The 13,520-nt window shown below is 50.0% G+C and overlaps 1 protein-coding gene across 1 annotated transcript in view; it reads right to left on the bottom strand.

The window, feature by feature from the left end:
* Nucleotides 1–948: 948 nt before the first annotated feature.
* Nucleotides 949–13,520, bottom strand: part of LOC138521906 (uncharacterized) — a 78,851-nt gene continuing 66,279 nt past the window's right edge. The window contains exon 5 of the mRNA XM_069635066.1: nucleotides 949–4,820. Within this exon, the coding sequence (XP_069491167.1) occupies nucleotides 4,623–4,820 (198 nt within the window). The 3' untranslated portion in view covers nucleotides 949–4,622. The remainder of the gene's footprint in view (nucleotides 4,821–13,520) is intronic.

The following is a 13,520-nucleotide window of genomic DNA, read 5'->3' as shown; positions in this document are numbered from 1 at the left end:
CCACCACAGCATCTTGCTCACACCCGTCTGGGTGAGGGTGCTTTGAAGGTTGGGCATCTCTATCTTCACCTTTGTCTTGGCTTTGCCTAAAACACATTTGGGTGAAGTTAGATGTAAGATGGCAAGATATCGCCCCTTGCCCCTCTGCTTCAATGTATGAGGACGACATGAATCTACTCAGTGTAGAGTTGACAATGAGGGCTCACCGGGGGCGTGGGAGCTTGACAAGTCATGCATAGTTAAACAAGTCAACTCATCAATTAATGTAATCTGCATGCGTAATATAGCAAGGAAGACAGTAACATTGATAAACACTTAGTATAAATTATTATATATTATTTTCCATCAAGTCAAACACATTGACCCTCCTCTTCGTCAAAGTACAAACAACTTTGAGATTATTTAATCTTCCGTTTTTGCTTGGGAATTTAGAAATTGCAGCATACAAAATCTTTGAATGCCTGTGGCATTCCATGGGTGTAATATTTGCCTTCCAAGATTTGAACACCTTCATTTTGAGAAGAAAGACCTTACCCCCTCCTTTTACTATCAATTTCGGCACTCAGTGGGGCCAATTCTAAAAAGTAACTTTTTATGTAAGTGATATGAAAAGCGCGAGATGTGCACATTCCGATACCCTTCCACACACCCTTTGCGCATTTATTCAAATAAGGGGGTGTTTCTGCACATTTAATTTCTATCCCAAATTCAGATGCAGGATGCGTATTGAAATGCACAGAAATCAGACACATTCCCCTGTGCCAGTTTGGAACAGGTGCATGGGGGAATGCACAATGCATGATAGGGATTTGCACTTTTTTTTACATTGAACATCAGCGGCACGAGCCACTGCACATCCACTTGCATTTCTATATATATCCCATACTGGTCCTGCACACCATTATTTGGTAGTTTTAAAGCAGATGCATAAAATAGCACATGTTTGTTTGTTTGTTTGTTTATTTAGTATGGCGCACCAAACCCGTAGGCAGCTGGGCGCAACAAGAAAATAATACTTTCAGCTTAGTTACAACATAGTATGGGTACAGTGTAGCAAAAAAAAGAAGAATAATTACAATGATATTTACATGTGCGACGATGATGGAAATAAAGATACACATAGAGGTGCAGAATAAACTAACAGTTGAGTCAGGAGTATCTCTAGGTATAGTGATTTCGGTAGACAAAGTAACATGGCAGTAGAATCAAGATGTCTCTCGGTATAGTGATTAGGTAGACGTTAGGTGTCAGCAGATCGGAGTCAAGATAGTGCTTTACTTCTGAAGCTGGCGTAAGGTTGATTTATTCTGAGGTGCAGTGGGAGGTTGTTCCAAGCTTGAGCAGCTTTGACTGGGAAGCTAGTCCCTCCCGCTTTGGTCAGTTTAAATCTTGGTATCTCGAGGCAATGGGGGTTTGTGACTCTAGTTGGTCGCAAGGGAGTTTTCCTATTTATTCTGTTCACTAGGTATGGGGGGGGCAGCATCGTTAAGACACTTGTGTGTGAGTGAAATAGTTTTGAGCAATATTCTGTCGCTAATTTTTAGCCAGTGGTGGTCTCTTCTGCAATTAGTAATGTGCTCTCTGTTGGCTAGGTTCAGAGCTGTTCTTAGGGCATTGTTTTGCAATATCTGCAGTTTATTGAGGACATAGTTATTAGCTCCTTGATAAAGTGCGTTGCAATAATCAAGTTTAGATAATATGAGGGCATTGGCCAGAGTGATACAGCTAATTTCAGATAGAAACGGGCGGCATGCTCGAATGAGTTTGCCTGTGTATGCTGTCGATGAAGCTAATGAGTTCACCTGCTTCCTTAGGGTTAAGGTAGCGTCTAGATAGAAACCCAAGGTTTTCACCTCTTTTACTGTTTTGATATTGTTTCCGTCTATGTTGAATGAGGCATAGTTGGGGGTTAGTTTCTTTAAGTTGGCTCTGGAACCGAGGATCATAATTTCAGTTTTCTCGTCATTCAAGCAAAGGCCATGGGAGGCCATCCATGCTTGAATGAGAGAGTATATTTCATTTACCAAGGCCGTATCATTGTCAAAATTGCCCGAAAGGGGAATGAGGATCTGAGTGTCATCAGCGTAGTTAGTGTAAGTGACACCCAGTCTGTCCAATTTGTCAAATAGGGGCTTGGTAAAAATATTGTACATGGTAGGTGAAACACAAAATCCTTGTGGGAAACCGCATGTAATGTTGATCGGGTCTGCTGAGTCAGATGGGGAGAAAACTTGCATAGTTCTGTTAGCGAGAAAAGATTGAACCCAGGCTATAGCATCACAAGAGAAGTGGGCTACAGAGGCTAAGTGTTTGCAGAGCACTGTATGGTCCACTAAATCAAAAGCGGCCAAAAGGTCCAGGAGCAATAACATTGCCATTTTCCCTTGTCTTTAAGCTCATCTATTTGCGTCTTAAGGTCAATCAGTGCGGTCTCAGTACCATGTTGTGGTCTGAAACCTGATTGACGAGATCCCAGCAGGTGGTGAGCTTCAAGGTAGCGCTGAATGTGAAGGTATGCTACCCTGTCAATTATTTTTAGGAGAAAAGGTACTGTTGTAATGGGTGGTAGTTTGTAGGGATAGAAGGGTCCAGTGTCTGTTTCTTTAGTAAGGGAAGAACCCAAGATTCTTTTAAACACTCAGGGACGCAGTTCATTTTAAAGGAAGCATTTAGGAGTTTGGTTATGAATGGTGCTAAGTCTCTAGCTGCATCTTTCACTATTTGGGCAGGGCAGTTGTCCCTTTTGCAATTAGATGGCTTCAGCGATAATATAACTTCCTCTGTTTCCAGGATCGACACCTTGGTGAAACTAAAGGAAGTGAGCGCCTTAGGGGTTCTAGTCAGTGGGGTAGTGGGGGTCATATTTGGTATCAAAGATGCTTTCTTTTTTAAGATTTTAGTTTGGAGAAAAGTTATTTTGTTGGTGAGTGCATTTTGAATATCTGTGCACCATTGTTTATCTTTTGCGATGTTATCTACTGTAGGTATGGGAGATTCGAGCTCCCGGAGGATCACAAAAAGCTCCTTTGTGTTAGAGTTAGCTTTTGCAATTCTTTCATTGAAAACATTTTTTTTATTGTTGATTATTTCATTCTTGTATTTTTTAGCTAGTTGGTTTAATTGTGTTTTGTTGTCCTCAGAGGGGGAGTGCCTCCAGATAGCTTACAGCTTTCTTTTTTTGAGTCTTAACTCTTTGAGTTGTGGGGTAAACCAAGTGTTCAAATGGGCCTTTGGTTTACTTTTACAGAGTTTGACTGGCGCAATGGTATCTAGCGCTTTGGTCATGGAGTTGTTATAAATCTCAACTAGGAGGTGAGGGTCGGCATTCATAGAAATGGAGTCAAGAGCAGGCAAAAGCAGTGGTATTAATTTGTCAACTGTAATGTTTTTTTTGCATCTCGTAAGTAATGGAGGAGCCATAGTTATGGCTCTGGGCATTGATTTGTCTAGTTTTAAGGTGACATCTATCAAGTAATGGTCAGTCCAGGGTTGGGGCGTTATGTTCAGAACAGTGGATGAATAGTTTAGGTCGGCTATCCAGTCAAGGGTTCTACCTTTGATATGGGTGGGGACCTGCACTTTTTGGGTAAAGCCATGCTCTGTCAGTGTGGCTGCTATCATAGGTGCATATTTATCCTCTGGGTCGTTAAAACCTAGGTTAAAATCGCCTAACACTAATATCTGCGAAGATTCTTTTGTATTGTTCGAGAGCAGGTTTGACAGGTCATCCTCAAAAGTGCCAATTGGGCCTGGAGGTCAATACAGCAGGTGTATAGTTAGGGTTCGATTGTTAGTGATAGGTAACTTGGCTGTAAGTAGCTCACAGGATTTGAAAGGTTGAGCAGTGCTAAGTCTTAGTTCAAGGCTTGTTATTGCTATAATGGCTATGCCACCCCCTTCGCATTAGGTCTATCCATTCTTTGAATATGATATTTATCACGGATGGCAAGCATCAGTGATGGGCCAGCTGCCTCGTGGAGCCATGATTCTGTAATGGCCAAAAAATCAAGGTTATCAGAGGCTAGTAAGTCATTTATTTCTGTGGTGTGTGCCACTAAAGACCTTGCATTGATTAGGGCTCCTGTGATATTCATGACTTTTACATTTGTAGTACGGTTATCTAAGTTGGCGCATGATGCATCTGTACCATGATGGATAGAGGTTGACCGACGATTAGGTAGGTATCACCAACCCTATCACACTCTTAAGGGGACCATGGACATTTTAAATAACACAGAAGCTACTGAGTTAAGGACTCAGGCAGCATCAGTCCTAAGTGGCAGGGCTGGTGTGTGGGTAGAGGCATATTCTGAGGGGTACCAGAGAGACAGAAAATGATATATTTGGGGTCATCCTGAGGAAATAAGCAAGTGTGAGTCCGATAGGAACCTGGTTTTACAACAAAGAGACAATTTGGTCATGTCATGGAAAACCAATTTCTGCTTTCAAAGTTAATCCTTTTTCCTGAGCAGCCATCACTAAGTTTCACGTCAATAGCACAATTAAGAAGGGCACTGGACATGGTAGATGTGGCACGGGGCTGCAGTGTGCTTGTTCTAGGCAGTAAGTGGGCTCTTGTCATACGCCTCGTTTACCAATGTCTCTCAGCGGCAGTGGGCTGCCTACACATTGCCAACAATGCTAACTCTGGTGTCCAGGATAGAGACTGGATTTTCCGAGGGGCGGCCGGAATCCCCCGGCTTGGCTCTGGTTCGTATCTTGGAGTACACCACCGGTTCCGGTTCGTTGTGAGACCGGGGTTCCCTCTTCCCTTCTTTAATGCTGAGTGTTGCATATTGTATCTGGTCCAGGTGTGCCCCCTGTCACAAAAACAAAACAGAACTGTTTAACACTACCTGAGAGCAAGGCTTTCCATTGGCCTAGATATCAGTCGTAGGGTATGTATACTGGCATAGCCAGTGGGGGAAAAGGTGTGGAAGGTGCCATGCTAATACCAGCCTCAAGCCCAGGAGCCAGGTTGAAGTCCGCGGGGGAAAGGGCACCGGAGTTGCCACGGTACTACCAGTCTCAAACCCAGGAAGCTATCCAGGCAACTCTGTTGGAGGCCACGCTCCACCTCTATTTTCCTCCCAGCCTCCCCATGCAGGCTGAAGCCCATGGAGGAAAGGGTGCAGGAGTTGGCGTCCGCAGGGAGTTAGCGGCTGGCAGACCTTCCATGACTGTGTAGCCCTCTGAACCTGCATATGTGATAAGTGGACCCACCAAGCACCCAAGCAGGATCTCTGAACAGGTGAGAGGCACAGCTGGACGATATTATACTGATTTTATTTATTGAAACAATAACGAAAGAAGGCAAATGGAACCTCTTGTGCTGACACTGATACTCTGTGACATTTTGTGATACCAAACGATAATTGACGTGTGCAGGGTTTCTGAGCATATTACTATTTCCACAAAAGAAGTGCCTTTCGCTAATTTCCTACACAGCTTCAAGATGGCTACCCTCATCCTTCTGTTATACCTACTACATCGGAACAAACTATGGCACCATTCCCCAAACGAAAACTGCTGTCTGTGAAAAGGACAATTCCAGCATTGGTGTCGGTCCCTCCATCCTCCATGTTATGCACTGGCGAAAACCAGTTGTCTTAAGTCATTTGGGAACCATGGGGAAGCCCACACCCTCATCAGTGAGATAAACCAATGCTTATGTTCAGTCTGGATACTTTGGGGGGGGCATCCATTTGCACAATGAGGAGCCCCATATTATAACTGGCACGCCCACATGTTTTCCCACGAGTTAGCCCAGTCATCCTGTACATTTATGATATGATAGGTTATTTATAATGCGCTTAATACCCAGAGGTTTCTAAGCGCAGGCCCAGGGATCGAACCTGTGTGGCTACGTGTCGCCTTGCTTCCAAGGCGAGCATGTTTCCCCTGAGCTATCCTCCCGAGACTGAATTTGCACAGGGTACCTAAACTGGCGTCAGATGTCAAAGCGAGCACTCTACTCGTGTGCTATCAGACCCCGCTGCCCCTGACCTTTGCATTTGTCTTTGTATTTATTTGTGACTTATATAGCGCTTTACACCAAAGCACTGAACAGCGGACACACTTAAGAGTACAATAAAATGGAGGATTAAAAACTACAAAAAGGTCTTCATGGTTGTGAAGAAGATAGGTCTTAAGAGTAGAACGAAATAGAGAGTAAGAGGCAATAGAACGAAGAGATACGGGAAGAGCATTCCAGTGAGAAGGAGCTAGCAAAGTAAAAGAGTGAAATCGTGATTGGGCACGGGGGAGGGGGCGAGGAACTGATAATAGAAATTGAGACTGAGAACTAAGAACACGTGCAGGAGAATGAAAAGAATAAAACGAGACAAGAGAGGAAAGATAAATGGTTAAAGAATTAGCGGGAATAGAGGGGTCAAGGGAAGACTTATTTGGAACGGAAAGAATAGAAGTGTGTTTAAATGAGGAAGGAAATATTGAAGTAAGAAGAGAAATATTAAAGAGAGCAGTAAGATAGGAAACCGGCGAGGGATAGTCCTTAGGAATAAGAAAAGAAGGAATCGTATCAGAGGGACATGCAGTAGGGTGGGAATGAGCAAGTAAGGAAGAAGTCTCAGAATTAGGGATGAGATATCTGAGGTGGACAAGGAGTTTGGGGAAGAAAAGCAGTCAGTAGAGGAAGGGACGACGGCCACTCGAAGAGTGCCCACTGTTGAAGAAAAATACTAAGAAAAATCAGAGGTAGTTAGAATGGAGTTAAGTGAATAATCAGGAGAGGGGGGAGATGGAAGAAGACGAGAAAGCGATTGAAACAGACGCCTAGGGCCTCATTACGACTTTGGAGGTAGCCATGCCCTTAATAAGGGCATGGCTGCCTCCAAAATCGGGTCCGGGTCCTGGTTCTGGGCCAGTCCGAGTATGGAGGGCCCGGTATTTCCTCCTTCAGGGAACCCGGGCCAGGTCCTTCCTCATTCCCATTCGAGCCCTCATAGGGCTAAATGGGAATGGGGAGGGAGCTAACAAAGGGCCCATTACGAACAGGCCCATTGTTAGCTCCCTGGTCCCCTCACGGGACCCGCAAAGGACGTCTGGAAAAACCAGACGTCCAGAGCGGGTGCCGCCGGGGGACCTCGTAATAGTGCAGAGTGGGTCTAACAGCGCCGGCACCATTAGCGGCGCCGTTAAACCCATTCCGCACTTCTCGTAATGAGGCCCCTGGTATGAGTAGATTGAGACTGCAAAAGTTCACAATTTTATGAGCGTTTAGCTGTAAGAAGAACTTCATCATATAGAGTGTGATAGGAGGAGAAGGACAGCTGATCTGCTGTCAGAAAAGGTGCTACACTCGCATCGTCGCATAGAGCAAAGGTGGGGGTAAGCCATGGTTGAGATGGTTTATCAAGCAGGGCAAAAGAAGTAGTGGGGTAAAGAGAATCACCAGAAGAAGGAAGGGACGAAGACAATGCAGAAGCCGCGTCATCAGCAGAGAGGACAGAAAACAAAGAATGCGGAGGGAGATACCAAATGCAAGAGGAAACAAACAGAGGAATATTAAAGATCTCAACGAACGTATGTCAGAGCTTCGGGGCCAGGGGAAGTAGGTGAAAGAAGAGAAGGAAGAATCGCAAAGAATAGAAGATGAAGATCCGAAGGGTAAACAGGGATAACGATGAAATAAAAATAGGACCAAGACAGGAGCAGATACATGAGAAGGAGGAGTGGGGGGGGGGGGCAGAATGGAAAGACCTGGAAGAGATGAGTCAGCAGTAGCTGCTGCTTATTTATTTGGAAACTTTTATTCTGCACTTGTGGTGTTGAGCGTAAATGTACTTTTATTGTAAATTTTATTGTGTAATGCAACAACATACGGAATATACTCACTAGGACTCAGAGTATCATATTTACATATACGTTCCCATGTCTACCCATCCGCCCACCTATCCATCCACCCACATTTCTCTGCCCACCCGCCCATCCATCCACCCACATTTCTCTGCCCACCCACCTATCCATCCGCCCACCTATCCATCCACCCACATTTCTCTGCCCACCCACCTATCCATCCACCCACCCATCCACACACATTTCTCTGTCCACCCACCTATCCATCCGCCCACCTATCCATCCACCCACATTTCTCTGCCCACCCACCTATCCATCCACCCACCCATCCACACACATTTCTATGCCCACCCACCTATCCATCCACCCACCCATCCACACACATTTCTCTGCCCACCCACCTATCCATCCACCCACCTATCCACACACATTTCTCTGCCCACCCACCTATCCATCCACCCACCCACATTTCTCTGCCCACCCGCCCATCCATCCACCCACATTTCTCTGTCCACCCACTCACCCACATGTCTCTGCCCACCCGCCCATCCATCCACCCACATTTCTCTGTCCAGCCACCCACCCATTCACCCACATTTCTCTGCCCGCCCGCCCACATTTCTCTGTCCATCCACCCACCCATCCACACACATTTCTCTGCCCACCCACCTATCCATCCACCCACCCACCCACCCACATTTCTCTGCCCACCCACCTATCCATCCACCCACCCATCCACACACATTTCTCTGCCCACCCACCTATCCATCCACCCACATTTCTCTGCCCACCCGCCCATCCATCCACCCACCCATCCACCCACATTTCTCTGCCCACCCACCTATCCATCCACCCACATTTCTCTGCCCACCCGCCCATCCATCCACCCACCCATCCACCCACATTTCTCTGCCCACCCACTCACCCACATGTCTCTGCCCACCCGCCCATCCATCCACCCACATTTCTTTGTCCACCCACCCATCCACACACATTTCTCTGCCCATCCGCCCATCCATCCACCCACATTTCTCTGTCCAGCCACCGACCCATCCACCCACATTTCTCTGCCCACCCCCCCATCCATCCACCCACATTTCTCTGCCCACCCGCCCTTCCATCCACCCACATTTCTCTGTCAATCCACCCACCCATCCACACACATTTCTCTGCCCACCCACCTATCCATCCACCCACCCATCCACACACATTTCTCTGCCCACCCACCTATCCATCCACCCACCCATCCACACACATTTCTCTGCCCACCCACCTATCCATCCACCCACCCATCCACACACATTTCTCTGCCCACCCACCTATCCATCCACCCACCCATCCACACACATTTCTCTGCCCACCCACCTATCCATCCACCCACCCATCCACACACATTTCTCTGCCCACCCACCTATCCATCCACCCATCCACACACATTTCTCTACCCACCCGCCCATCCATCCACCCACCCATCCACACACATTTCTCTGCCCACCCGCCCATCCATCCACCCACCCATCCACACACATTTCTCTGCCCACCCACCTATCCATCCACCCACCCATCCACACATATTTCTCTGCCCACCCACCTATCCATCCACCCACATTTCTCTCCCCACCCGCCCATCCATCCACCCACATTTCTCTGTCCACCCACCCACCCGCATGTCTCTGCCCACCCGCCCATCGATCCACCCACATTTCTTTGTCCAGCCACCCACCCATCCACCCACATTTCTCTGTCCACCCACTCACCCACATGTCTCTGCCCACCCGCCCATCCATCCACCCACATTTCTTTGTCCGCCCACCCATCCACACACATTTCTCTGCCCATCCGCCCATCCATCCACCCACATTTCTCTGTCCAGCCACCGACCCATCCACCCACATTTCTCTGCCCACCCGCCCATCCATCCACCCACATTTCTCTGCCCACCCGCCCATCCATCCACCCACATTTCTCTGTCCATCCACCCACCCATCCACACACATTTCTCTGCCCACCCACCTATCCATCCACCCACCCATCCACACACATTTCTCTGCCCACCCACCTATCCATCCACCCACCCATCCACACACATTTCTCTGCCCACCCACCTATCCATCCACCCACCCATCCACACACATTTCTCTGCACACCCACCTATCCATCCACCCACCCATCCACACACATTTCTCTGCCCACCCACCTATCCATCCACCCATCCACACACATTTCTCTACCCACCCGCCCATCCATCCACCCACCCATCCACACACATTTCTCTGCCCACCCACCTATCCATCCACCCACCCTTCCACACACATTTCTCTGCCCACCCACCTATCCATCCACCCACATTTCTCTCCCCACCCGCCCATCCATCCACCCACATTTCTCTGTCCACCCACCCACCCGCATGTCTCTGCCCACCCGCCCATCGATCCACCCACATTTCTTTGTCCAGCCACCCACCCATCCACCCACATTTCTCTGCCCACCCGCCCATCCATCCACCCACCCATCCACCCACATTTCTCTGCCCACCCACTCACCCACATGTCTCTGCCCACCCGCCCATCCATCCACCCACATTTCTTTGTCCACCCACCCATCCACACACATTTCTCTGCCCATCCGCCCATCCATCCACCCACATTTCTTTGTCCAGCCACCCATCCACCCACATTTCTCTGCCCACCCGCCCATCCATCCACCCACATTTCTCTGCCCACCCGCCCATCCATCCACCCACATTTCTCTGTCCATCCACCCACCCATCCACACACATTTCTCTGCCCACCCACCTATCCATCCACCCACCCATCCACACACATTTCTCTGCCCACCCACCTATACATCCACCCACATTTCTCTCCCCACCCGCCCATCCATCCACCCACATTTCTCTGTCCACCCACCCACCCGCATGTCTCTGCCCACCCGCCCATCGATCCACCCACATTTCTTTGTCCAGCCACCCACCCATCCACCCACATTTCTCTGCCCACCCGCCCATCCATCCACCCACCCATCCACCCACATTTCTCTGCCCACCCACTCACCCACATGTCTCTGCCCACCCGCCCATCCATCCACTCACATTTCTTTGTCCACCCACCCATCCACACACATTTCTCTGCCCATCCGCCCATCCATCCACCCACATTTCTCTGTCCAGCCACCGACCCATCCACCCACATTTCTCTGCCCACCCGCCCATCCATCCACCCACATTTCTCTGCCCACCCGCCCATCCATCCACCCACATTTCTCTGTCCATCCACCCACCCATCCACACATATTTCTCTGCCCACCCACCTATCCATCCACCCACCCACCCATCCACACACATTTCTCTGCCCACCCGCCCATCCATCCACCCACCCATCCACACACATTTCTCTGCCCACCCACCTATCCATCCACCCACCCTTCCACACACATTTCTCTGCCCACCCACCTATCCAACCACCCACATTTCTCTCCCCACCCGCCCATCCATCCACCCACATTTCTCTGTCCACCCACCCACCCGCATGTCTCTGCCCACCCGCCCATCGATCCACCCACATTTCTTTGTCCAGCCACCCACCCATCCACCCACATTTCTCTGCCCACCCGCCCATCCATCCACCCACCCATCCACCCACATTTCTCTGCCCACCCACTCACCCACATGTCTCTGCCCACCCGCCCATCCATCCACCCACATTTCTTTGTCCACCCACCCATCCACACACATTTCTCTGCCCACCCGCCCATCCATCCACCCACATTTCTCTGCCCACCCACCTATCCATCCACCCACCCATCCACACACATTTCTCTGTCCACCCACCTATCCATCCACCCACCCATCCACACACATTTCTCTGCCCACCCACCTATCCATCCACCCACCCATCCACACACATTTCTCTGCCCACCCACCTATCCATCCACCCACCCATCCACACACATTTCTCTGTCCACCCACCTATCCATCCACCCACCCATCCACACACATTTCTCTGCCCACCCACCTATCCATCCACCCACCCATCCACACACATTTCTCTGCCCACCCACCTATCCATCCACCCACCCATCCACACACATTTCTCTGCCCACCCACCTATCCATCCACCCACCCATCCACACACATTTCTCTGCCCACCCACCTATCCATCCACCCACCCATCCACACACATTTCTCTGCCAACCCACCTATCCATCCACCCATCCACAAACATTTCTCTACCCACCCGCCCATCCATCCACCCACCCATCCACACACATTTCTCTGCCCACCCACCCATCCATCCACCCACCCATCCACACACATTTCTCTGCCCACCCACCTATCCATCCACCCACCCTTCCACACACATTTCTCTGCCCACCCACCTATCCATCCACCCACATTTCTCTCCCCACCCGCCCATCCATCCACCCACATTTCTCTGTCCACCCACCCACCCGCATGTCTCTGCCCACCCGCCCATCGATCCACCCACATTTCTTTGTCCAGCCACCCACCCATCCACCCACATTTCTCTGCCCACCCGCCCATCCATCCACCCACCCATCCACCCACATTTCTCTGCCCACCCACTCACCCACATGTCTCTGCCCACCCGCCCATCCATCCACCCACATTTCTTTGTCCACCCACCCATCCACACACATTTCTCTGCCCATCCGCCCATCCATCCACCCACATTTCTCTGTCCAGCCACCGACCCATCCACCCACATTTCTCTGCCCACCCGCCCATCCATCCACCCACATTTCTCTGCCCACCCGCCCATCCATCCACCCACATTTCTCTGTCCATCCACCCACCCATCCACACACATTTCTCTGCCCACCCACCTATCCATCCACCCACCCATCCACACACATTTCTCTGCCCACCCACCTATCCATCCACCCACCCATCCACACACATTTCTCTGCCCACCCACCTATCCATCCACCCACCCATCCACACACATTTCTCTGCCCACCCACCTATCCATCCACCCACCCATCCACACACATTTCTCTGCCCACCCACCTATCCATCCACCCATCCACACACATTTCTCTACCCACCCGCCCATCCATCCACCCACCCATCCACACACATTTCTCTGCCCACCCGCCCATCCATCCACCCACCCATCCACACACATTTCTCTGCCCACCCGCCCATCCATCCACCCACCCACACACATTTCTCTGTCCACCCACCTATCCATCCACCCACCCATCCACACACATTTCTCTACCCAACCGTCCATCCATCCACACACATTTCTCTGCCCACCCGCCCATCCATCCACCCACCCATCCACACACATTTCTCTGCCCACCCACCCATCCATCCACCCACCCATCCACACACATTTCTCTGTCCACCCACCCATCCACCCACCCATCCACCCACATTTCTCTGCCCACCCACCCACATTTCTCTGCCCACCGCCCATCCATCCACCCACATTTCTCTGTCCACCCACTCACCCACATTTCTCTGCCCACCCGCCCATCCATCCACCCACCCATCCACACACATGTCTCTGCCCACCCGCCCATCCATCCACATTTCTCTGTCCACCCACCCATTCACCCACATTTCTCTGCCCACCCGCCCATCCATCCACCCACATTTCTCTATCCACCCACATTTCTCTAACCACCCGCCCATCCATCCACCCACCCATCCACACACATTTCTCTGCCCACCC

The sequence above is a fragment of the Ambystoma mexicanum genome, chromosome 13, assembly GCF_040938575.1.
Source record: "Ambystoma mexicanum isolate Mex_15411 chromosome 13, UKY_AmexF1_1, whole genome shotgun sequence".
In the NCBI taxonomy this organism is placed as follows: Eukaryota; Metazoa; Chordata; class Amphibia; order Caudata; family Ambystomatidae; genus Ambystoma; species Ambystoma mexicanum.
Note: the sequence above shows the minus strand (reverse complement) of the source record. Positions and strands in the feature narration are given on the sequence as shown.